At 39.0% G+C, this 27,438-nt stretch overlaps 1 protein-coding gene across 1 annotated transcript in view; it reads left to right on the top strand.

The window, feature by feature from the left end:
- LOC127662397 (ALK tyrosine kinase receptor-like) overlaps positions 1-27,438 on the top strand; it is a 643,215-nt gene that overhangs the window by 570,578 nt on the left and 45,199 nt on the right. The window contains exons 11-12 of the mRNA XM_052153544.1: positions 17,325-17,462; positions 23,107-23,272. Of these exons, the coding sequence (XP_052009504.1) occupies positions 17,325-17,462; positions 23,107-23,272 (304 nt within the window). The remainder of the gene's footprint in view (positions 1-17,324; positions 17,463-23,106; positions 23,273-27,438) is intronic.

Raw genomic sequence — 27,438 nt, forward strand, 5'->3', positions numbered from 1 at the left:
GGAGCATATGTACTGTCCAGACAGAAAATACCTACGGGTGAGTGGAAACTCCACCCCTAGGTAGTGGAACAAATCTGGGTGAGATTTTACAGGGTAGAAGAGGACCTCTTCGCCTCTATGAACAGTGCAATGTCTCCTCTACTTCTCCCTGAGTCACCCAGCCCCCCTGGTTCTGGACGCGATGGTGCATACATGGCCCAGAGTGTGTCTGTATGCGTTTCCCCCGGTTTCTCTGCTCCCGGGAGTCTTGGCCAGAGTTCGCCGGCAAGGGTCTTGCCTCTCACTGATAGCGCCTCACTGGCCGAACAGGATTTGTTTCTTAGAGCTGATATCTCTCCTCCTTCTGTCTCAGGCACAGGGGATGATATTTCATCCCCGGCCCGAATTGTGGAAAATTCATGTTTGGCCCCTGAAGGGTACCAACTGAGGGACACAGGGCTGTCACCTGAGGTTACCGAGACCATTCTTAGAAGACTCTACACCAATAAATGGTGTGTTCGAAAAGTGGTGCAGTTCACATTGTGCAGATCCAGTCAACTGCCAAATTGTTTCAGTTCTGGACTTTCTGCAGGAAAAACTGTCAGCAGGCATATGCTCCGCTACTCTCAGGGTTTATGTGGCCACCATTTCAGCTTGCCACGCCTTGATGGACGGGGTGCCTTTGGGGAGGCATCCTCTACTCGCTCGCTTCATTCGTGGAACCATGCAACTGCAATTTATTTGTTTGTCATGGGGGCCGCCCGGGGGGCGGCCGCTACCAAGCAGACTATGTCGCACTGGGTGAGGGATGCTATTGCCCTGGCCTACGAAGCGCGTGGTCAAGTTTCGCCAGTAGGTGTCAGGGCTCACTCCACCAGAGGGGTCACCTCCTCTAAAGCCTTGGCTAGAGGGGTCCCTCTGCAGCAATTTTGTGATACGGCAGGCTGGTCCTCTCCGCACACATTCATCTGATTTTATAGTTTAGATGTTCATGCTACTCCAGGCTCTTACGTCCTTGAGTCGACATCTCAAGCTCATGCCTGAACAAGTTTGTGACGTGGCAGGCTGGTCCTCTCCGCACACATTCATTGAATTTTATGGGTTAGATGTTTGTGCTACTCCGGGCTCTTACGTCCTTGAGTCGACATCTCAAGCTCATGTCTGAACAAGTTTGTGATGCGGCATGCTGGTCCTCTCCGCACACATTCATCAAATTTTATGGTTTCGATGTTTATGCTACTCCGGGCTCTTACGTCTTTAAGTCGACATCTCAAGCTCATGTCTGAGACTTCTCACGTCCTTGTGAGCACACTTCACAACCATAGGGGCCCGGACAGCCCCAGTGCGGCGGCGTGGGTATTGCGTTCCCAAAGCGCTTAGCAAAGCGCAGCATCATACCGAAGCTTTTTGTAAAGGGAACATCTCGGGTTACATGTGTAACCCTTGTTCCCTGAAAAAAGCGGAACGAGATGCTACGCTTCTTTGCCACACTGGGACGTCACAGGACTGCTCTTCACAAAAAATATCTGACGACACGCTGGTAACGCCTCTATTTATAGCCTGGCCACAGGTGCATCTAATGATCTCACCAGCTGAGGCTATAAATTCTTGTCAATGTTCATTGACGTGTTACACATATATTCACAGCTGGTCACAATGCAGGATTGTTCCCAAAGCGCTTAGCAAAGTGCAGCATCTCGTTCCGCTTTTTTCTGGGAACAAGGGTTACACATGTAACGCGAGACGTTTTTTCCTGTTGAAAAGACCAGCATATTTGGTCACCAGTTTATGTTGTTGTTGTTTTTATTTTTATTATTAGTAGTATTACTATTATCATTATTATTATTATTTACTGTATTTATTTATTTTTATGCTGGAACCCAATATTAATTCTGAAGTGCTGGTGTCCCTGCCAGGCTTCCCATCTAGCTTAGCACTTGTGCAGTGTTCATATTTTTGCTAATTACCCTATGTTTTGAGACTTGACTTATAACATTAGTGGATTTGTAAAACAATACAACCATAAGAGTTTACATAATATATATATATATATATATATATATATATATATATATATATATATATATATATATATATATATATATATATATTAAGCAATATCACACTAGCAAGAGTACTAGGGCGATGTGGCCCTACATACCTGTGATTCGGCCACAGGAATGAGGGCCATATAGCACGATTGCGAGTGTGAACATTTCATTGAACAAGTACATTTTTAAATGTTAGGAAAAACTGAGTATGGTAATAAAAATGCATTTGTGCATGGAAATACTTTATACTTTACGGATCAGAATATGCTGTTGCTGGTTCAAAACAAATTATGCATCCAAGCGTCCATTAGTAATTAAAAAATGTTACTTCAGAAATAGTATTACGGCTTGTGCTGTTTCTAACAAGTTATTGGATGAACAAGGATAGATGTGTGTGTGTGTGTGTGTGTGTGTGTGTGTGAGAGAGAGAGAGAGAGAGAGAGCGAGAGAGAGAAAGAGAGAGAGAGAGAGAGAGAGAGAGAGAGACGGAGCATGTGCGACCACCTGTTGCCACACCCAAGCACAGATGCTGTCAGCTTTCTGAAGATCAGCTTTCTCAGTGGAAAAATACCATCCAAGTGGGGGTATTTCTTTCTATTTTGTGGTAGCGGTGCGTAAGAGTTGATCACTTTAGAAACTGCAATGTCCTCCGCCATTTTAAACAGCAACCATTGTATAATAAAATCAGTCTGTTGTGTCTGTTGTGTCAGCTGTGATGAGCCGTAATGCTGAAGTTGTTCATTTAAAGCTGTTTGAAACTATTTCCTAGCTTTAGTACTGTAGTGTAGTAAGCGATCACAAAGAGCTGTTGTATGTAATGACTGACGCGGATTCACTTCACGTCACCTAACTGACTCATATTACACACAAAAATGATCTTTTGCCACCAACTGCTGGCTAACATATGTAATGTAAAAAAAACATATATGCACTGCTCTTACAATTTAGTTTAGAATGGCATGAACACAAGCGCAGTGATACACACACACAGTGAAGCGTCCGAGTGCTGATGGTGTCAGACCATCAGTTCTCATGGAACGTCTCTCGTCCAATCAGATTTAAGGACCGGAACTAACTGTTGTGTATATATATATATATATATATATATATATATATATATATGCACACACACACACACACACACACACTACCAGTCAAAATTTTTAAACACTTGACTGAAATGTTTCTCATAATCTTAAAAATCCTTTTATCTGAAGGTGTATGCCTAAATGTTTTAAATTAGTTTTGTAGACAAAAATATATTTGTGCCACCATATAAATTTATTTCATTATAAAACTAAAATTTTATTTAAAAAAAAAAAAGTTTTGAAATTGATGACTTGGACCAAATAATAAATAAAAGTAGCCAATAAGTGCCCAACATAGATGGGAACTCCTTCAATACTGTTTAAAAAGCATCCCAGGGTGATACCTCAGGAAGTTGGTTGATAAAATGTCAAGAGTGAATGTCTGCATATTCTACGCAAAGGGTGACTACTTTGAATATGCTCTCTGCACTACTGCACTTTTTTTTACTTGCTTTCATCTACATATATACCAACCTTTAATTATAACACCACATATGTAATATAAATGTTTATTTGGGTTCACAGTGTTCACTCAATGAAAATGTGTTCTTTTACATGTTTTTCAATGATAATGAGGCAAGGCCAATCAATCTCTGGTAAAAAAAAAAAAAAAGGTAGTACCATTTTTCTTTCAGTGACCCTTAAATGCATACCTCGTAGGGATGCAATGGTACACAAAATTCACAGTTCGGTACTTACCTTGGTTATTATGGTCATGGTTTGGTATGCTTTCGGTACAGCAGCGAAAACATTAATTTTCTGAGCTTGCAGCAAGAGGCTGCTTGAATGTTGTGATGAGACTATCTTGCACAGGCTGTTTATGCTTTACTTCCATAAGCTCAAGAGATACATGTGGATAATGTTGTTGCAAATGAGTCATCATGTTAGATGTGCTTCCTGGGGGGTCCTTTTGTCCCGGGCAGAAAGGCTGTGTATCGCATCTATAGTAAGTGCGTTCAGCCGGAAATGTGGATATAAACAAGGACACAGCGTGCAAAAGCCGCCGAAGGCAGTGCACACGTTGGTGTAAGAACTATCCATATAAACTTCACATGCATTTATCTGATCTGCAGTTTCAGATGGTTTGTGTTGTTCGTTATACAGTATGTTGATTTAATATTGGTTTCATGCATGCTAAGATATGTAATCATTCGTGTGACTGAATGTAATGTGCCGAAGGCCCTGGATCCGTTCGGATCAGTGCAGATACATGTACCATTGCAGCCTCAATACCTCATCTTTAGACACCATTTTTTTATTTTATGGAGTTGTGCCCACACCTCTTTAGTATTCCTCAATCTATCTCTTACAAATAGTGTAACACAAAAATTGCAAAAAATAAATCAAATAAAAAAACGTTTCTCTAAAAGTTCATCTATTTAAGTTTACTATCACATGATATCTATTTATTTGTTTATTACAAGATAAATATTACAAGAGTACTATATTCATACAAATAAATACTATATCACGTCAACTTTTTGTTTAACAATGAATTATCAACAATGGTGAATAATCAGTATCCCACATGCATGCACACATACATATTGTAACAAATGAGGCTGGTATCCCTTCAGCCGACAACAAGAGGGAGCCCTCTCCTGAATACTAACACTGAACCGTTTCCTCTATGGTGACTTCCTGTTTATATTATATAAATAGCCATTCCTTGCTGTTGTTACTTTGTGAAGTATTGCCAGTTTCGCTGCCTTATCAAGAGTTGTTCTGATTGCCTGTTTATTGCCTACCCCTTATGACCGTTGTGCCAGCTACGACTACGCCTTTGCCTTGTGTTTTGTATGCTGATTGCTAATAAACTTCCTGCTTTTGGATTCTACCCTCACCTCCATATCAAGTCCCTTACACATATTATACAATTTCTGATGTTTCAATGACTTGTACATTTGACATTGCAAATTTCAAAGAAACAACATAGCACATAAAACATACCAACATTATGTTTGATTTGACTATTGTTATTTGGGTGTACCACTGAAATTATGCAAGTCGTGCATCAATTTAGACTCAATAAGTGCCTGAGAAAAAAATTATTTGTAGTTTAGGTGTATCTTATTTGTAGATAATGTGGTATGTGTAGCTCAATATGTGTTTGACAGCCAGTTGTATCTCATGAAATTTCAGTGGGAAAATAATGAATCCTGTTTTAGATTTGTCCTGATTTGTTGCATCATCTATTTAATTTGTGAAGTATATAATATATATTATTTTATTACTTACCAATTGTTTTGAAAATATTTTGAAAATGTAGCACTATCTGAGCATTTTGTACATCCACTTTTAATAGATATTTTAATAGAAGTTCCGGGTCTCTATAGACCATTAAAATTGCCAAGCATTTAAGGGTTAAACATAGAAAATGGGTCTCCCAGACCTGGACACCACACAGTGGTTAACCATCAAGACTTAATTAGTCAACCAGCTTCAACAGAAATAGTTTTTTTCCTGCTAGATAACACCATCACAAACCACCATAAGCCAGCCTGGACTTGCATGAAAATCAATGCAGGTCAAAGCTGGTCTTTTAGCAGATTAGACAATGCTAGTTTATAAATGAAGTTGTTTTTAGCTTTCAGTAATATTTCCTGGTAAAAAAGAAAGAACATTTTTAACAGCAAAGTCATCAGCTTAACCTGAACATACATAAATAATACATGCAGTTTTTGCCTTTTTATGTGGACTGTTAACATTTTCAGTTGTTTTGTTGTGCTAATTGGGTGAAGCTAATGGATTTTATTATAGGATGGTGGGCTACGTAGCACTAATAGTACAGGGTAAGATGTACTAGTACTATGGAAATGTAATTGATTGCTGGCACTTTGATCCTAACAGTTTGATGACTTTAAAGCATTATTAGATGCAATGAGATGTACATCTTCATAAGATCTGAGTGCCTCAAAACAGCCGTCCTAATCCCTCTCCATTGGCATGAGAGAAAATGCCACTGATGTTAAAAGGCTCAGATGCACCATGAAATATTTGCCCAGCAATTTGTATCTGATGCCATTTTCTGACATGCATTGATTCGGCACAGTTGCACTGCGGCACCATATATTCTAGCCTCTCTCCCATCTCCTTTCCAAGTGTCAATTTTAAATGAGTAGAGTTATACATTATGCCCTCATTCCCTGCCTAAATGAAATATTTAAACTATATCAGCACAAGTCAATAAGTGCTAGAGTCAATGGACGAAGCATCCAGTGTTGTATCCAAGGGCAAGCAGTGTGTATTGTTGACATTTAATAATTTGTATAAAATTCAAATAATTCATATTTGGTACAGGATCCATTATACAAAAGTTCATTTCTAAAAACCTAGTAAGCTGCTTTGCTGTCAACAGCCTACATAGACAACTTTCTGAAATGGAACCTTATATGTGACTGATTTGGAACGTTGTACATTACATAAATTGCACTCCCCACATAAAGCAACATGATCACATTGGAAGGCGGCATGTTGTTTTCGAGAGTTGTAGTCTCCACAGACTCACTGATTAGCGCCACCTTCCATCAGACATTTTTCCATTGGCTTAAGTGTTCACCTTCTTTTGTGGCATGACCGGAGACATTGACATTTAACCTGGAAATGAAGCTTACACATGTCCATACAGCCAACAATACTTACCGCTTATGCCGAATTTTGGTAAGTACAGACAGATTTATCTAATTACAAAGACAGTCTAATTAGACTGACAGTCAACAAAGGTAATTCATACATCTCCAGTGGTTAATTGAATGTTTTCTAAAGTGATACGATCGCTTTTGGTTTAAAAAAGATAAATATTTAAGTACTTTCTAAACTATAAACTATCGTTCATCACAATACTCTTATTAGCAAAACATAATTAACTCTTACAATTGGATAAATAGCATATTTTTTAATTATTTGACTATTTGCACTAGGTACAGTATAAATAGCACCTGCCTCACAGTGCAGTTATTTGCACTCCAATAGTCTGGCGGAAACACAAAAATGTACAACAAACTGCTCCAATAGTGTCGCTGCAGTGCCATGAATTATAAAGTCATTTTGAATGTGTTTTCCTGACCCAGGTTTGAATCTGCCTTTTGTTCCACTCGTTCCCATCCTGCTTCCTGTCCACTTTTAATACAAGTTAAACTCCGTCGACAGTATTTGTGGCTTAATGTTGATTACCACAACAACCAATTTCGACTCGTCCCTCCTTTCTTTAAAAAAAATACAATAAAAATAGTGCTTACAGAGAGGCACTAAAGTGAATGGAGCCAATTTTTGGAGCTTCTATTGGCAAACATGTGAAGATTATAATTATTCTGGCAAAATTATTTGAGCTGTAAAACTGTTTAAGTTGTAATTTGTGTAGTCATTTAAATATTTTTGGCTTTCGATCACATGCTTTCTCTTCCTCGTCCGGGCAAGAGAGGGGACGGCCTTCTTCCAAGGCAAAGCATTGGTCGTGTGCAGCGCTGGACAGGTAATCTGGCATTCCGGGCATTTTCCCGGTGGGCAGATGCACTTTGGGGCCGATCAGGGGAGGACTGGCCATTGGGAGAATACAGGGGTCCGGTGGGTCGGCGGCAAAAAGCTAAAATGAGCCACGTTATGCAAAATAGTGCCGCGATATACAGAACAGGACAGCGAACCCCCTGCTCAACAAATTTTGGGCCAGTTGCTATGTAATATCCTGGGCCATTTTCTGTTCCCAGTCCAGCCCTGGTCATGTGTAGATTGTATTGCTTCTTTTGTGAAAGTCTTGAGAGATTAACCCATACGAAAAGTAACCATGGTTGTACTATAGTAATATTGTAGTAATCATGTATTTTTTTTTGGCGGAAAAAAAAAAAACAAGATAAACACAACTGGGATAGGAGCTGGGAGGGGCTGCTGTGTGTCTGATGTGCCAATGTGTGCTGCTCTGCTGCGCGGAGACAGGGAGGGAGGTATATATATATATGTATTGATTTATTTAAAAAAAAAAAAAAGCACCCCAAAAAAAGGGGGCACTTTCTCTTGAGGAAGAAAAAGGGCAGGTGCTCAAGCCCCCTTTGATGTCTATGTGTGCACGTGCCTAACTGTAGTAAAAACATGGTACATTTTTGTGAGGGAAGGTTAGGTTTAGGGGTAGGGATTGATGTAGGGTGTCTGTAGGATGCCCCTATTTTGTTTGTTAGTATTTAAAAAGGGGTGCCAATAGTGTCCGTCAGGCTGCAAATAGCATCTAACACTTGCACGTAGTCCATAGAATATGCTTTTTGTTGCTACTTGAACTTAGTGTAAACTGCATCTATCTCTGTTAGTACTTAGTGCAAATAGCCTCTGACATTTCTTATTATATTTAATTGTTTTAAAGATAATTTTTGAAATTGAATAAATGAAGTATATTTATAATCTTTTATTTATTTATTGTTGTTGTTGCTTTGTCCATCTTTGATATATTTTTTTTCCAATGAGCTCATCACAATGCTTTATAGGATTGTCTTTTTCATTAAAGATTCATGTACTGCTGCATTAGGATTCGGCCATGGGAAGGTATCTTAGAGTGCTGCCTTCTTTCTGGAGAAATTCTAAATTCTAGTGTATTTATTTAGCAGCTCTACATATATAAAATGCATATGTCATGTGTATTTATATGTCACTTATATGTAATTGATATATTAAAGAAGATATCATGCTTGATATTTTAGAGCCAACTGTCCAGAGCAATGTCTATTACTGTAGAGGAAATCTCATAGTGTGTGTAATGCTCTGCTACTCAAACCCGAAGTCACACAATGACCAAAGAAGATGCGAAAAGGTGCTCAAAGTGGAGCTTAACTTCTGATGTCACTCACCTCCAACTTGCATTGCATCTATAGACTTTGGTGCAGTCTTCCCTCCCAAGACTGCACCAAAATTCCCTTGCGGAACACAGAGTAGCAGCAACAACAGCGGAAGCACTCTCATACAACCATGTTTGTTTAAATATATCATGAAAACGGTGAGGTGAAACACGTAAAACACGTGTTTGATACCTACCATTTTTTGAATAAATTCAGATTTTAAAAGTCATGCAGTGTAATCCAGCCTTGACAAATAGTAAGTCAAGCATTGACATACATGGGGTTGCTAACGGATTTCTTTCTCTAGATATAGTAGAACTCATTGGGATGCCTCAATCCCTGTAAAGGTCCAGCTAGGAAAAATTACCATTGTCATCTTGAGCAAAACAATGGCATCCAACCCCAGGTTGCTGGTAACCCCAGGCTAAGACTGCCCTAGTGATAAGATTGTGCCATTTTATAGAACTGTGACGTAAAAAATTGCACAAACAAATTTCATCATAAATATAATGTGGTGAAAAATACAGATTCTAAAGATTCTAAGATTCTCTTTGTGTAAGTGTGTTTCAAGTTAAGGCCACCAAATTTCACTGTTTCAGTAAAGCAGATGGCATTGGATTCACAATGTGGGTGTTTACATCTATTTCTCAACTTTGGCATGGCAGCAGACTCTTTTATCCTGTTTTTATTAGTTTCCACATTAGAACAGGGAGCCATATCAATATGAAATCTGCACACTTTACCCAGAGCGACAGCCTATGATTGCACAGTAAAATAAAAAAGCTGTCAGACTATGTTTTTTTCTTCTTCAGTATTTTATACCCAGAGCCTTTCATTCCACCTGTGGGGCCCAGACCTCATAAAATCGCCCAATGCTGCTTTTATGACAATGCCAGCTGCTCAATGATGGTTTGGTGTTTCCCTAACGAGTGAAATGAACTGTATAGCTACCCAGCAACATGAGTGGAATGCTCCAACACATCTCAAAGGAATTTTGTGTGCCAATGTTGCAATTTGGATGGAGATATTGAAATTTTGGACTGTAGACAAAGGGAAATATTATGTACAACTTGCTGTGAGTGGCCAAAGATTTAGGAATATATTAATCATGCAGTGGTCCAATGGACTATACATTTCCATGTTTGCTACATCAAAGTAAACAATAGCTGGGTAAATGGTGCAGCTGGTAGACAAATACAAAATGGGAGCAAACAGATGTCATTACAGTGTTCCATTTAGTTCCAACAGTATAATAAAAAAAATAAATAAATACACTAGGATACCAAAAAAATTTTGACGAGCAGCGTTTTCTGTTCTGATGTATTTCCTATTGAAACAGGAAGTTTGGGTGGGACAAATCAAAGGCCTCGTCCCTTTAAAAAAGTAGAATAATAACAATATAGCTACATAAATATTTATACAATGTAGTTAATTGTTGTTAGCACTTCTAAACAATTTATATTCAGAACTGGCATATCACCTTTCTCGCCTATATTAGAATAAGACCAATCAAAATAGACAACTAGCCAATGGAAAAAAAAAAAACAAGGACATAATCACACTCACCCTTGTAATTTAAGAAATATCCCTCATAATAGCATATTTTATGCATTAAAAAACAAATCTCCATTTTAATGGATGTTGGTAAAGCCAATCAGCGAAAGTTATGTGATGACACTATATACTCCACTGAAACTCCATTGCATTTGGCAATTTAGCTCCATTGGAGCAGTGTTCACTTGTTTATTTTCCCTGCTAAATGAACGCGGAAACTCTTCATGTAATTAACACTGTGACAACGTCCATTATATGTTAATATAAACGTGTTTAAATTGTAATTTTTACTAAGCTTGCAAATGAACTAGTCACAATGGCAACCTACTGTCTACATCAAATCTTGGCCGATGGTCTGGGCACAACCTGACACTAAGGTATTATAAACAATAATGGCAGCTGTAGTCAGACATCGTATGCTCCAGTGCTAATTGCTCAATACAGTTTAGGATAAGGAACTGAGTTTGAACAGATGCAATATTTTGTATAGGCAACTTGCTTCATAGAATTTGTGTCTAAGTTCCCTCTATCTATTTGAGTTTTTACATCCATCCCAAGTTTATGTAGGGTCCAGTTCCATTTATGCAGTGGTGTAACTATGAACCTGGTCTCATAGAAAGAACAGTATCTACATTTTTGCAAACTGACTTATACATGCCCAATTCCTTGTTTGTCACAGTTTCCTGGTGAAATGAACACTAGAGGTGCTATAACAACTGTGAATTTTATTCACTTTTACACAAATCACGATTACAATGCTGATAATGACATTATTAACACTTACTGTATTCACTGTATTACTCACACCCAGCTCTGTTATGATATCGAAACACTTTTACTATAACACATTAGTTGAAAAAAGATACATTTTAACATTTGTATTACAGACTCATCTACATTTACTTATTCCAATGTGATTTCAACTCGGAAGACTTTGGTTCAAGACCAGTCAAGCACGCAAGCTGAAACGTGAAACAAGAGTGGCATAGAAGGAACACAAGATGACGTGGTTGCTTCAGAAAATGTGCTTTTAATTTCTCTTTTTTTAACCCTATCGGTTAGGTTTAGGTGTTGGTTAAGGGCTTTCTTTACCTCTTATTTGAATTTAGATCACTATTGGTTAGGTTTAGGTTAGAGAGGTAAGTTTTACTCATTAAAACCTCCATTTAATAGTCACTTTTAAATCCTTGTCTGTTTATGACACCATTTCAGTCACTTTTGGTGCCCCCACTGGATATTTCACATGGAAACTGCAGCCAAAAGTGTTAATATGTTTTGCAAACATTTTGCCATGGTCATGTAATGTTAATGAGAATAGACTGGAAACTACAGGGAGGGACCCGAGGTGAGAATAGGCCCACAACGGTTGAGCAAAAGTGAAAGATAATAATCCCCACGGGCACAACAGGGGATGAAAAACACAGAGGGGGACAAATGCGAAAAGCGAAAATGATTGAGGGACCCCCCCACCCCCACCACCGCTACTGTGCACTGGGGACCGTAAGATCCAAGTTATGCCACTGCATGTACTGCATGCTTTTGTGACATTGGATTTTGACAGGTTAGCACATGTGTTATTCATCATTCTCCCTGCAGCCATGTAATAAGTATCACAATCTGGACTACAAAGCACACATAAAAGGCTTCATATGACATTCCACATAACAGACACTAACAGTGGGCAGGAAACATCTCTGACTTTAAGATCCATCTGAACTCAATCAGACCTCGGGGTATAAACAAGATCAGACTACTAACACATAACAGAGCTTGCATATGTGATCTGACACACAGAGCTGAGATGCTAATGTGGATGACACTGGTCTAACTCTGGCTTGCTTCATCTCCCGATCTTGTTACTCCCTCTTCCTTCTTACACGTTTTTGTCCAAATCAATAAAGTAAAACAAATAATTACAAATATAATATGAACAGATGTCCAGATGGCCACAAAATAAGCTTAAAAAATAAATATGCAAACACCACTTTTCTTTAGAACATGCAAAACTCTAGTTTTGTGACACTGTCACTCAATAAAATGTAATATAAAGCTAAACACAACTTCTCTACAAGGTCTTAAGAGGGTATTTTTAGACTTTTGGATTTGGTTTACTGTAGACCAACCTTTCAAGTAAAAATTGGATATGGATTTATATGGACGTATATGGAGAGAGATGACACAGCTGTTTCCTGCTTTTCCCAGCAAATTCGAAATGAAACTTATCTGCTGAGTGACGGTTCTCCCTGAAGCAAAGGATTATATTCCCCCACAGTTTAAGCATTAAGGAATCTTGCCTTCAGTCCACCAACCATGACTTTCCTAGTGCAGTGTCTGCTGCAACTGCTGAAAGTGAGATACACCACCTGTAACTTGTCATCCACATTGGAAAAAAAAATCTGCGTATACACACTAGGTGTTAGATACATACAGTACAACATACAGTACAGGGGCATCACTGCAGCATATTTGATGTGTTTATTTAGAGTCCAACTGACACCATACACCAACCCCTACCACTACCATTCCCTTACAAAAATGTACCATGATTTTACTACAGTAGCCATAGTATCACCATGGTATTTTGTAGTAAAATCATAGTAACTACAAAAATAAACCTGGTGACTATATTAACCTCATATTCTATCGGGAAGACACGCAGGCTTGAGTGAAGTTTGAGATGCCATTTATTTGATAGATGTAAAATGGGGGGTGATGTCTCTCTCTTTGGCGTAGGCCCCGTCCAGCAGTCCGAGGGAGCTCTACCCGGAACCGTCATGTCCTGCCGGAGATAGGAGGCAGGGGCAAAGAGCCTACTCTCCTGCGGGACAGGGCTCAACTGGTGGTGGTGGGGGGGTGGAGGTTGCAGTGTTAGCACACCGAAACAGCAATGTGATAGATTGTGAGCGGACTTATAAAGCATTACGTGCGATTAGCTAGGAGTTACCCAGCTAATGATGTGATGATGTACACCTACTGGTCTTCCCGCTAGAACTACGTTCCACTTCCATTTACTGTAAGAACACCATGCATTAAAACAATGGCTTTCGCCAAAAATCAAACTAAAACAAAAGATGGTTACTACAATATAACTATAGCAAAGTCAAGGTTAATTTTACCTGGATCAAATCTTTCTCTCAAATTGTGAGGAAATCCACCTTTATATTCATTTTGAATGTATTTTTATTGGCAGTGTTTCAGGAAGTGTTAAGAGTTGAGACAGGAAACTGGATGGGACAAAAGGTGGAATTGAACATGGGTCATCACTCAAGAAAAGAATACCCGTTTAGCCATTTCTGAGTTTTCACCAGACTATTGGAGTGCAAATAGCCATGCTGTGTGGCAGGTGCTATACACATAGTGCAAATATGTTTTGGTTGCTATTTACAGTACATTTAGTGAAAATAGCATTTATCACTATTTGCTGAGTGCACAGGTTCACCAAAACAGCCTGGTCTGATGAATCTTGATTTCTGCTGAGGTACACATATGGTATGCCCACTGCAGCCTCAGCTTTCTGTTTTTGGCTGACAGAAGTTGAACCTGCTGTGATCTTCTGCTGTTGTAGCCCATCCGCCTCAAGGTTCGACGTGTTTTGCATTCTGATATGATATTCTGCTCGCTACAATTGTACATAGGGGTTATCTGAGTCACTGTAGTGTTTCTGTCAACTCAAACCAGTCTGCCCATTCTCTGTTGACCTCTCTCATCAACAAGGTATTTCCATTCACAGACCTGGTGCTCACTGGATTTTTTTTTTTTTAGAAACCATTCTGAGTAAATTCTAGAGACCGTTGCACATGAAAATCCCAGGAGATCATCAGTTACAGAAATACTCAAACCAGCCCGTCTGGTACCAAAAATCATTGAGATCACAAATTTGCCCCATTCTGATGGTTAATGTGAACATAATCTTGACCTATATTTGCATGATTGTATGCATTGCATACAATGAATAAGTGCTGTAGGTGTACAGGTGTACCTAATAAAGTGGTCGGTGAGTGTAGGCCTATGCAGTGTGTGAAACAGTGTATCTATGCTGCAAGTGAGCGGTGCAACATGTTAGAACTTGATCCTATTATAATAAACAATTTGATGAACAAAGTCAATGGCACAACATCTATACTGGGCAAATGATATTTGGCAGACAAACATTTGTTCAGTATATACCACTTTAAATAAAAAGAACAACAGCGAGATGGGCATATCATTCATGTTCTGGTAGAGTGCAATACTTTCTATAATAAGTAACAATGTTTTGTATTTAAATCACTTTTTGTTTTAAATTTATTACAGTGAATTTATTACTGAATTACTCCTAATAAATGTACCGTTGCTCAACACTGCGGTGCAACATGCAGGCAAGGCATGATCAAGTATTACCTACTCGTCTATTCTGGTCCTGTCTACTGTATGTGTTCTCTATACGTACACATGGAAGGAAGGAAGGAAAGATGGACCATTAAACCACCACCATTTATTATGTGTCATACAGTGCAAATATGATGCCATCATTTGGAATTATAAAATATTGTTATTATTTATTTACGACTGATCCCTTAACTATTTCCTTAATATAGCATTGCTTGCTTTATACTTTGTTCTATATGTAAGACAAAACTTTCCTCTTCTTTGTTCTGGAGAAACTATGCATTCATTCTCAGAGGTATGCTTTGAACAGATCAACTTCTTCCCTCGTGTTGCCTTGAACGGGAGGACAGATAATAACCCTGCGACAGGGTGTATCATGGGAAGAAGCCTGCAATGGGGAACCCAGATTGTGATGAATGACACCAACTCTAGTCAGAGTGGTGCGAGAAGTTTCGTGGGAGTAGATGAGTATTTTTAAAGCGATGATTAAGGGATTGAGATGAGAGGTAGCATTTTTCACAGAGTCCCAGTATTGTCTAAGAGGCTTCGTGTGGGGGAAAGGGGTGATTTGTCTTCACAGGAAGTTGACAATAGGAACAATGCGGGAGCTCATGTGGCTTGTCATTGTAATTAAGAAACATGTACTTGGCTCTCGACACCCTTGGTGGTGGTTGTTTGGTTTCGCAGGGTTTCGTTTTGTGTTTCATGTCTAATAAGTAGAAGTATAATGTGTTTCATAATTAAACAGATTCAGTCTAGATGTGTTGTACTGGGTAAACATTTAGCATACCTTTGAAAAAAACACTAGAATATTTATTTCTGTTGTTGTTTTTATTCCATTGAGCTTTTAAAGAATTCACAAGCCTTTTTGGACACATTTCTCTCACTTTTTCAATGTATCAGTAAGTTATTTATTTTTATACCCATGGGAGTAAGTCCAATACTCATGAGTCTCTATTGTATTGCGTTAATGTAGGTTGAATGAGATACCTATTTGCATCCGTTTTTTTTCTAATAATATTCATTTTAGCTTATATGGATAATATGTAAGCTATGATTGACTCTAGACTGATCAATTATTGAAAATTAATGCACACTCATGGTGGTAATGTGGGTATGACATGTATCTCAATTGTCCAACAATAACTAGTATCAGTTATTCCATGTGTACAGTATCATGATTACCATATGTACATGCGATTATCTCAATCTTCAGCCCAAGCCACAGTTACTATTTGGAAAACTTTGTAACAATTCGGAAAGTACATGGTGAAGTGATGGGATGGGGTGGCATGGTGTATTGGGCTAGTGTTTGAAGTGGGCCAAATGAAAATCACATAAAGTGGGATGAAGAAGAATCTAGAATTTGGCCCACTTCAAACACTTGCCCACTACGCCATGCCACCCTATCCAATCACTTTGCCATGTTCTTTCCGAAATGTTACAAAGCATTCCAAGCTAGAAAAAAAATCCTCTGTGGTGTCTGTGAAAATAAAACCGATATATTGCAATTAATGTATTTGGTCACTTGAGCTACTGTTTAAAAAAAATTAGAATAATTTATAAATGTATATGTATATATATATATATTTCAATCAGTTGGAGATATATTATGAGGGCTTGTTTAAGAGCCCATCAATCTACACCTGCATTAGACATGCTTGTGTAGCGTATCGGGTGCGTTGTGTCATAAACATAACATTTTTAGGTCACTGTGTCAAGTTAAATATAGTTTAATACTTAGAACACGTCTTGAGATCTCTTAGTTCGAAGACTGTGCATTGTCTGCGCATTATAAACTGCGCATTGCCATACAGCTGAAGTTATACTTACTGCCCTCTGCAGTAAACAGGTGGTACTACAAGCTTGCATTTCTCAGGAATCTTCTTTATTATGGTCCGGGGCATTGCGATTAATTGCGTTCATCGCACTAATTCAACGCGTTAATTCAACAGCCCTAGTTTGAATGTAATCTAATTGTCCAAATAATTTTAGGGGCCACATCACTTATCATAAAAGCTGTGTATAATTTACACATGTAATTCTTTGTGCTTAGTTTGCATGCAAAAAATAAAAATAAAAAATGGAAAAATATGTTCCATTTGGAGATTTTGGGGTCATTTCATCTGCTTTAGGCTTCCAAATAATCAACAATCAACCTTATTAACATATCATTAACATTTCCAGAAATGTGAATAATTTATGTAAGAAAACAAAGCGCAAAGTCATTTTCAGTGCAATTTTCAAGACAAAGATGTTGATAGCTTGAGCTGGGAAATTATATTGACATGGAATATGTCATCAAAAAAAGAAAGGTTTTGTGAGCCAAAACGTTGTGTGTTTGAGCTAGCAACTTTAGGCTCTCAGTGTTCTGTGGATATGCTGCTTTCTCTGTGCCTGTGGCATTTTCTCTGGCTGCGTGTTAATGTTGGACCAGAATCTTGTATTTTGTCTTCTCTCATCTTCAGCCAATGGAGACTATCCTCCAGCGGCTCCCACAAGCCCCACGCAAGTGCTGTTCAGACCAAGCACTGAGAACATCAAGACCACTACGCCACTGTATGGAGGGCCTGGAGCGTTTTCACTTCAACCCACGTCAACAGAATGTGAGTTTTTACCAACTTTTTCATGTATTTGAGCTGTTTGTAATTTTTTTATTTGTTTTACCTTTTATATTGCTTGCTCTCATGGAAATATTCGCCAAGATGTGGTGGTGAATTCACTAAGAATGAATTACAACTGCTAATGACATTGTTTGTTTTTTTATGCACTTTCTGCATTTTTAGCACCCTGATTGTGAAAAGAAAATGCAAATTAGGTGTAACCGATGAAAACATGAGGAAAAAATTGTTATGCAATAGACTGCCACAATCTAACATACTTAACTGGGACTGTACAGTATCACTCCAACACTGCGATCCAGACAACTGAAACGGCTCTTTAAAATGCCTACTTGTACCTGACTACACTATACTGTATGCCTGTATATATTACAAAAGTCTTCTCCATCATTTGTTGAATTACAGCTGCCATGATGGCTAGAAAATTAACTTAAATGTTTCTTTTAAACACAATTTCATTTACAGCCTGCTAGATGTATGTACTAGGCAAATAGCACTGACTTTTGTGAATATGGTGCAATCTCTTATAAGCCTAATATACTATATATATTTATATATAGTAAATAATGACAAAGACTTAGGTCATCAGGTGGTCCCCAAACTTCTCTGGGTGTTTCGACCCTTAACCACAACACCCTCCATTTGGCGGGTCGGCAGTGACTGGCCAGGTCACTGCCCCTTGTGTCCTCTCTCTTATGCCAGACCCAACAGGAGGCTCTCTCTGACGCTTCTCCCAGCCTACGAACTGCTGCTTTCCTCAAGTGGCCTCTCAGTCCAACCTTTGTCAATAAGTTCCACACAGATTGGGCTGGGAACCCTCGACACCCGACCTCCATCGTCATCAGCCATGTTGTCCACCCCTTGTCCCGGCAGTCTTGGACAAGTTGCTGGTATTTGGCTTTTTCCTCTCTGCAGCTTCCTCACAGCCCTCCTCCCACGGCACCGTCAACTCCACCAGGATGATTTTCTTTCCCTCTGGAGACCACATGATGATGTCGGGCCTTAGGGTTGTGGCCAGTACCGCCTTGGGGAAGTGGAGTTTCCTCCCGAGGTCAACCTCCATTTCCCATCCCTGGGCTGTCTGCAGAAGATTATGCCTGGCCTGGCTGTGGACAACAGGTCTTTGGCCCTCTTTCACAAAGGCGATGGTACTCAACAGTGGTCTTGCTTTGACTGGTTGTTTCTTCCTCCTTTCATGCTCCAGTATGTCTGCAAGCTCTACCAACACCCTTTCATGGCGCCACCTGTATCTCACCTGTGTCAATGCGATCTTACACCCTGACAGAATGTGTGCCATTGTTCCTTTCCCACCACACAGCTCACACAGTGGGTCCTCCCTCACCCCCCATCTGTGCAAATTGACTGGGGTTGGTAAGGTGTCATACACTGCTCGGAGCAGAAAGGATATACGGAAGGGCTCCAGCTGCCACAGTTCACTCCATGTGATTGTTCTCTTCGGGAGGTTCTACCTCGTCCAGGCGCCTTGAGTTGTGAGCTCGATGGATTTTGCTCTTCTCCCTTCTTCCTCAATGTTTTGGACTTCATCCTGGATCCTAGTTCTCTTCTCCCTAGGGGTGGACTTTGACCACTGCTGGAAACGTGCTGTTACTAGACCCTGTTTTCCAGTGAAAGGGTTTCCAATGATGTCTTTGGTCCTGAGAGAACATTCTGCCTGGTTAATTGCGATGCTGGCGACCCACTTACGGCCAGATCTTTTACTAACTCCAGCTTCCCTGGTGAGTTTTTGAAAAGTTGCTCATCCACACTGAAACATATGAAAACGTGGTCCCCTTACTGTGCATGTGGAAAATAGCCGTTCCATGTCCGGTCTAAAATGCAATTATTTTTGTGTTCCGCAGCCCAACACCAATTTTGAATGAACTTCCTGTTGCCTTTGAAGGAATGCAGTGTTAAATTTGTACAAAGTAATAAAAAAATATATATATTTTTTCTCTTTTCTCCCAATTTGGAATGCCCACTTCCCTCTACTTAGTAGCTCCTCGTGGTGGCACGGTTACTCACCTCAATCCGGGTTGCGGATGACAAGTCTCAGTTGCCTCCATTTCTGAGACCACCAATTCACGCTTCTATTCATGTGTAAATGACTGGCTGAAGTCACTCTGCACACCCTGCATTCAAATTCGCGACTCCGGGGGTAGTCAGTGTCAATACTCGCTGAGCTACCCAGGCCCCTAGTAAAATTAATCTTTAAAAACACTGTCAAAGTGGATATCAGGCTCAACATGGACCACCATCTTGATTGTTTTGGGTTGAATGCATCACATGACAACAAATATGTCAGCATTTTTCAATGTCTTCATTTTCCCTGCCACACTACAATGCAAAGACGCCGTTTTCAAATGTATCCACTTTGGAGAGTGTTTTCAAAAAGTTCATCTCATTGCGGATAGAAGGCCAAAACAAAGAGAAAAAAAAATGCATTTTCAAATTAAAATCCATTAGTGTGTTGTGTCAGAAAAGCACTATATAAGAGTAACGCTCATTCAACCCTGATTTCTGGTGCAACTCCTTGCTTTTTGGATAACTTTTACAAGCACTAATTAAATACTCAAATAATACTAAATATGCACATGGGTTTCCAACAACAGTTGCAACCGTGCATTAAAAAGACACTGGAATTTCTGTTTTCATAAAATTACATAGCTACTGCAAACAGCAGAGGACCTAATTCAAAGTCCAGACCACGTAATTCCTCCTGAGCACACTGAAATTGTTGAAATGCCTCAGTACACCAAATATGTTGGACTTCTAGTGGATATAGAAGATGAATGCTTATGAACAGAAGCTCAGATACTGTTGCTCTCTTTCTCTGTCACCTAGAGACACTTCTATTGCATTGAAAAGAAAGTGTGACATCTACTGGACTATTTCTGCATAATTTGTCTTGAAATGTTATAAGGCCAGTTATACCATTTAAATACATATTTTTTCTCTGTTTGCAAGATTCCACATACAGTATTTTTTCAGACCTTTATGCTTTCAAATGATTAACATTACTCATCAGTACTGTACAGAAAATGATGAATGAAATTTGTATTTGCATACTTCCATAACTCATAGTATCTCTGCAGTTGTACACTGCCCATAATGCAGATTTTGTATTGTATGAATGACCTACTGCATATTTTTAACAACTCATTATTTGATGGGACTGCCAAAAGTTAAAACATTAGTATGCAACATTGAAAATGTAAAATAAGAGTAGTTTATTTCAAATACATATCAAATAGATTGCAGTAAAATAATCTAGTATTACTGAATTATTGGTATTACTGAATATAAACAACAATTTTAAAGCTGTTATGTGTACAAATCAGTAGTGATGTTGCATTGACTTGTGATATTGCATTGATGGTTGTGTAGCCTATGGTTAGAAGCTGGCCTATAGCCAGTTGTTGTTTTTTACCTTGGCACATCTCGGCTATTTCCCAGATGATAAAAGGTAAAAGAGGCAGTGACTGGGTTTTTTTAGAAGGGAAAATTATTCTTTCCAGAATCTGTTTGAATACATGTCATTGATACTCAGTAGTTCATGACCCCTCAGTGGTTCATGGCTCTCTGCAAATCCTTGCACTCTCATAAAGAGCAGTTTCCATACCAGCCAGTAATGCAGCCATTAAGGATACTCTCAGTGGCACATCTGTAGAACTTTACCAGAATTGTAGATCAGATGACAGTAGTAAGCTAGATTGAAGGGGCACACGTCAATTATGAAATCAGTTTATGAATGGTCTCTTCCAAATGACCGTTAAAATATCCAACCAAATGCCATCATCATTGGCAAGATTGATCTGCTTGGTCATAGATGGCATATACGGGCGTCCTGCTTCCATTGGCACTCAGTTGAGCGAGCCGTTTGTTAATATGTTGCACTTTGTGTGTTTGAAAAATGACTCCCATGCCGTTTCGGCCCAAATAAATTTGAATGAGCAGCTAATCTGTTATTTATCAGAACCCATTAGCGGAGGCTTTCTGTGTGGATTAGTCCAACTGTGTGAGTCTGCATGAATGATGCACAACTGGTAGAAATTGCTCTAGAAATCCCAAGGTCATTGTTTGAATCCCAGGGAACACCCATGCTGATAATATGTATAACTTGAATGCACTATAATCTGCTTTGGATAAAAGTATCTGTTCCTGCCTCATGATTTATGGATAATTGAAAAAGTTTTGAAAAATAATTTGATGTTTTGATAAAGTGTGCGACTAATGCAATTTTACAGCATTCCTCTACTCATAGTTTGTTATCTCTAATTTTACCCTATTTTCTCTCTCTTTACCCTTCATCCACCTCTATCGATTCCTCCCTTTGCCACCATGGCACCTCATTTTGACAAGTAAAGCCGAGCCGAATGGAGGAGTTTGCTTATGCTGACTCAAATCTTCAGCAATATGAAGAGAGAGAAGGAGCAATTTCTTCTGTCAGATCAGCTCTCTCAGCCTTTGTCTCCTTGATTACTTCTTCAGACTTTGTCTGACTGATTTTTTCCTCTTATGAGCAAAAAAAAAAACAGGCCGCTGTCATGTCATCATGATGGACTGAGTTCTGCCACCCGGCTTCCGATGACTCAGCTCTTTCTACCGATCAAACCTTCCAGAACTCGAATGAAAGGAAATTGTATAAGACCATAATTGTGGGTATTTTGCTGGCCTCTTACAACTCAAACATTTCTTCCACTTCATATCTAATGACTGATCTTTGGAGGTTCTTTTTCCAAGCAATCACATAAACCTTTGTTTGCATGTTTGTTTATTTGTTCATCATATTTTGGATGGAGCAGCAGAGTATTAAATGTCAGAAAACTGAAATGTGGTGTAGCATACCTTTAAAGGGGTTGTCATAAGAAATCACATTTTTCTTGATCTTTTGAGGTAAAATTGCTGGACGATATATATATATATATATATATATATATATATATATATATATATATATATATATCTTAGTGTGGTGCTTTTCACATTTAAAGGTCTGTGAAAGACATTCAACAGGTTTCCATGTTGAATAAGTGTCTGGTCCTTCCATATCCTTGTTTTAATACAAAACCATAAATTGACTGTGGCTGTTTGACAGCTAAGGCAGCTCAAAACCTCATACAGTGTATCTTTCAATTTTTACCCTCTAAAGGAGTACAGCCTGCCTTCTTCCATATTCAACGCCAATGCAGTAGGGTTGCTACTTTCTAAATATAAACTGGGCTGATCTATATCAAGTGGGGGCTTATTGATGCTAGTCTCAGCCTCAGATGGCATGGCCATATACTGCCCAGTGTCTGTTCACTGACCGTATTACGCATGCATATTGCAACAACAATGGCAAAGACTGGCAAACACTGCCAGTTCAAATCTAATTGGCTGTATTTCTGCAAGGAAGGGCACATGTACATATCATTCTGCCTGGAAACATATTAGTCATATTAACAAGGTGACTGGTTTTGACGATGTTTTCCAGGTTAGCGGCATCAAATCTTTGAACAAGCATGCGCTTCTTTACCCAAAAAAGCTGCAATGAGGACTAGACTTTGTGTTACAAATTAACAGTCTGATTATGTGAGACTGTATTGATGCTAACATTGATGTATCTGTGTGTATTTGTGTGTGTTTGCAGCTGCCAAGTGGACATTCTACACTTGTGGAGCCACAGGACAAGACGGTCCCACTCCATCTCAGTGCAGTAACTTCTACCGAAACACCAATGTCAATGTCACTGTGGGGACTAAAGGACCATTCAAGGGCATCCAGATGTGGCGGGTTCCAGAGACAAGGAAATACAGGTGTACACAACAACAACAACACACACACACGATTCCCTGACCACCACAAGCCAAAATATCCTCCTGTACATACAGAACCATCATGCCCACGTGCCCCTTAAGATATTTGAGAAACTTAACTTGGACTTTTAATGCAACTTACCAATAAAATGTGTCTTTGATAATTAAGTTGCACAATTATTGCACTTTCCATAGATAATTTGCTTTAAAGTTACAATTCTGTCATCATCTGTCCACACTCAAGTCACTTGAAATTCATAATATTTTTAAAAAAATGTTTAGGTTGTCACAAAGTGCATTTTGTCTTGTGGGTTTGGCTTATGTTTCTAGGGCATCAAATGAGGTGGGACTGCTACTGGTGCCCCCTCATAAAATACATGCATGGCTTGCTCTTGCATGGTCCATTAGTAGGTTAGCAGTCACTTTTTCGATGATTAAATGGGAAAATATTCTTCTTATGCATAATTGCAGCCTGCTTGTCCATGGCGCAAGCGGAATGAAAAAAAATAAATAAATAAATTTCCATGACATCAGCTGAATTGCTGAGGTAGTACCAGGATTGATAATGACATTCACTTAGCAAAGCCAGTAGAGAACACATACCCTGTCGATTAGCAAAGATAGTCTTCAGCTGTGTTACAGAAAACCAAGAGAGCTTCCTAGCTAAATTGCATTTTAACCATTGTGCGCTGTTTTCTAAATAAAAAATGGAGTGGTACAAGACTTGGTGGCTTTTCCTCCACTAGCTGTCTGAACACACACACACACACAAAAATCTGGACTTGATGCGATACGTCTAAGGGATCGTGAAAAACGGGTCACCACAGAAAATGAATGGGAAATTCTAAAATCAAAATCAATATATATATATATATATATATATATATATATATATATATAATTATTTTTTTATTTTTTTACTGATGTGGTTTTACAGGTTTTACCAAATCTACCACACTGGTTGAAGTCTGAGTCTGACCCCTGTGTGACAAAGTTTATGCTAGAATTTCAATATATGAAATAAATGACAGGTAACAAAATAATAACACTGCGTTTTCTTTGTTAGACAATCATATTTGCCTGTGGAGCATTGTCATGTTTGACAGCATATTGAAGCATCAATTGCAAAATCTGATACTTCTCAAGTGGTTTAGATAAAATGCTACAAATTACATTTACATTTATTCATTTGGCAGATGCTGTTATCCAAACCGACATACAAAAGAGGAATACATAAGCAAATCATCTTAAGGAGACAGTGGTATGAAAAGTGCCACACTACAAAGTTTCACTAGCATCAGAAGAGTATTCAAAACAGATTAAAGTGCAAAAATATATATATATATTTTTTACTTGTTAAGTGATCATGGAAAATATTTGTTTTAAGTAATTTTTTGAAGACTGAGAGTGAGTCAGCTTCACGGATGGAGTTGGGTTTTGGTGCCTCTTTGTGTTGGTACAACAAGGCAGTGTTCCTTAGCCGGCCACAGGCTTCTAGTGGGCGTGTAGCTCTGCAGATATAATTTAAGGTATGCTGGAGCAGAACAAGTGACTGTTTTGTATGCCAGCATCAGAGCCTTGAATTTGATATGAGCATCAACCGGCAGCCAGTGGAGAGAGACAAAGAGTGGTGTAACATGTGCTCTCTTTGGTTCATTAAAGACCAGATGTGCTGCTGCATTCTGTATCTTTTGCAGAGGTCTAATTGCACATGAAGGGAGGCCTGCAATGAGAGTGTTACAGTAGTCCAGTCTAGTTATGTCAAGTGACTGAACAAGCAGTTGTGTGGCATGTTCAGAAAGGAAGGGTCTTGTAAATCTACATGATCTTGCTGTCTTTGAGGTGTGGTCTGTGAAATTTTGCTTGTTATCGATGGTTACCCATAGATTTCTGACCATTTTGAAATGTGATGCTGTAATTGTACCCAGCTGCACAGTGATGTTGTGTTCAACAGCAGGGTTGGTTGGAAAGACAAGGAGTTCGGTCCTGGGTGGGTTGAGATGCAGGGGATGTTCCTTCATCCAGACGAGATGTTTGCCTGGCAGGCAGTGATTCAAGCAGTCCCTGTGGTGTCGTTGGGCTGGAAAGACAAGTAGAGATGCATGTCATAGCGTAGCAGTGGTAAGAGAAACCATGTGACTTAATGATGGGTCCCAGTAATGTTGTGTATATAGAGAAGAGAAGTGGCCCAAGCACTGATCCCTGAGGTACCCCAGTAAGTAACTGATGTGGCTTGGATACCTCAACTCTCCAGGCTACTTTGAAGGACCTACCTGAGAGATAGGAATTAAACCAGTCAAGCAAAGTTCCTTTGATGCCCAGTGACGAGAGGGTGGAGAGTAGGATCTGATGGTTGACTGTGTCAAAGGCATGCAGAAAGGTCCTGCAGAATCAGGACGGATGTTCTGAATTCAGCTTTGACCTGTCTCAGCAACTTAGTGACAGGCAGCAGGGAAGTCTCGGTGGAGTGTCCACTTTTGAAGTCTGACTGATTGTCATCCAGCATCTTGTTCTGTGAAAGATAATTGATTGAAAACTGCCCTTTCAAGTGTTTTTGTCATGAATGGGATGAGAGACTGGTCTGTAGTGTTCTATTTGTGTGGGGTTAAGTGTGGGTTTCTTCAGCAGCGGGGTTACTTGAGCCTGCTTAAATGTAGTGGGAAAAGTTCCTGTAAGTAGAGACGTGTTAATTATGTGTGTGAGTCCAGGTAGAATGGACCGTGAGATGGCCTGGAGAAGGTGAGAAGGAATGGAGTCAAGGGAACAGGTGGTGGGGTGGTTGGAGAGGAGGAGTTTAGAGACCTCAGTGTTAGTCAGTGGAGAGAACATGGAGACGGAAGAGTTGCATACAGGGGTGTTTGACAGGGTGTGGTGCTGAGAATGTATTGCTGATGGTTGTAACCTTATTAGTAAAAACATTTAGTTAAGATATCTGCTGTCAGTGAGGTGTCAGGTGGTGGAGGGGGAGGGGGAGGGGAGAGAGTGTTGAATGTTCTAAACAAGCTGCGAGTATCTGTGGTGCTGTTGATCTTGGTCTGGTAATAGGAGGTTTTTGCAGATTTAATGTTATCTGAAAAAGTTGCAAGCAGAAGCTGATACTTACCTAGATCTGCTGCATCTTTAGATTTCTGCCATCTCCTCTCAGCTGCCCTGAGGTCAGTCCAATGTTCACAAAGGACATCAGACAGCCAGGGGCTGGGTGGTGTTGTATGTGCTGGCCTAGAGGAGAGATTACAGATGTTGTCTAGACAGGTTAATTAAACAAATAATGGTTTATATATATATATATATATATATATATATATATATATATATATATATATATATATATATATATATATATGGTTGGGGAGTAACGAAATACATGTAATGGGATTACATTTAAGAAACAACACTGCTTTTAACCTAAAAGTTATTTAGGTTTTTCAGAAAATGTTTTTTTAACATGTGTATTTTGTCTTACTGTACTTGCAGAATTTTTATAGTCAAAACAATTTAAAAAAATCTACCAGTGCTGAAGAAGTAATCCAAAGTATTTAGAATACATTACTGACCTTGAGTAATCTAATGGAATACATTACAAATGACATTTTACAGCATTTATTCTGTAATCTGAGGTGGAATACATTTCACAAGTAACCCTCCCAACCTTGTATGTGTATATATATACAGTATATATACATATAAATCCAATGCATAACTTGTTAACTAGAAATTAAGTTTGTTAGAACATGAGTTTAGACAGATCAGCCCATGCATAGAGCACTGAAGCATCTACTGGCCACATATGTTATTTCATGTAGAGTAATTAATTGTATTATCTTTTGTTCCAACAAGTGTCACCAGAAACCCCCAATGCATGACAAATTGTGATGTTTTAACACTTTCAATTTACTGAAATTAATTTTTTTTTTTATTGAAGATAGCATAAAATGTGCTTGCTTTTTATGTAAATAGTGTCATTTAGTAATTTAGGTCTAAATATTGGTCTAAATACCATAAACTCCCTCCAAAATGCACAACTTTAGTGTTTAAATATAAAATTTGACAAAGCTATTATATCATTCCCATGTGTTTCCTGTTCAATACCCACAAAATACAACTCTATTATGAGACTAATGAATCTGTAAATTAATTTGCTTACAACACTTGTGCTATTGCACAGG

This window comes from Xyrauchen texanus, chromosome 22 (genome assembly GCF_025860055.1).
Source record: "Xyrauchen texanus isolate HMW12.3.18 chromosome 22, RBS_HiC_50CHRs, whole genome shotgun sequence".
Taxonomy (NCBI): Eukaryota; Metazoa; Chordata; class Actinopteri; order Cypriniformes; family Catostomidae; genus Xyrauchen; species Xyrauchen texanus.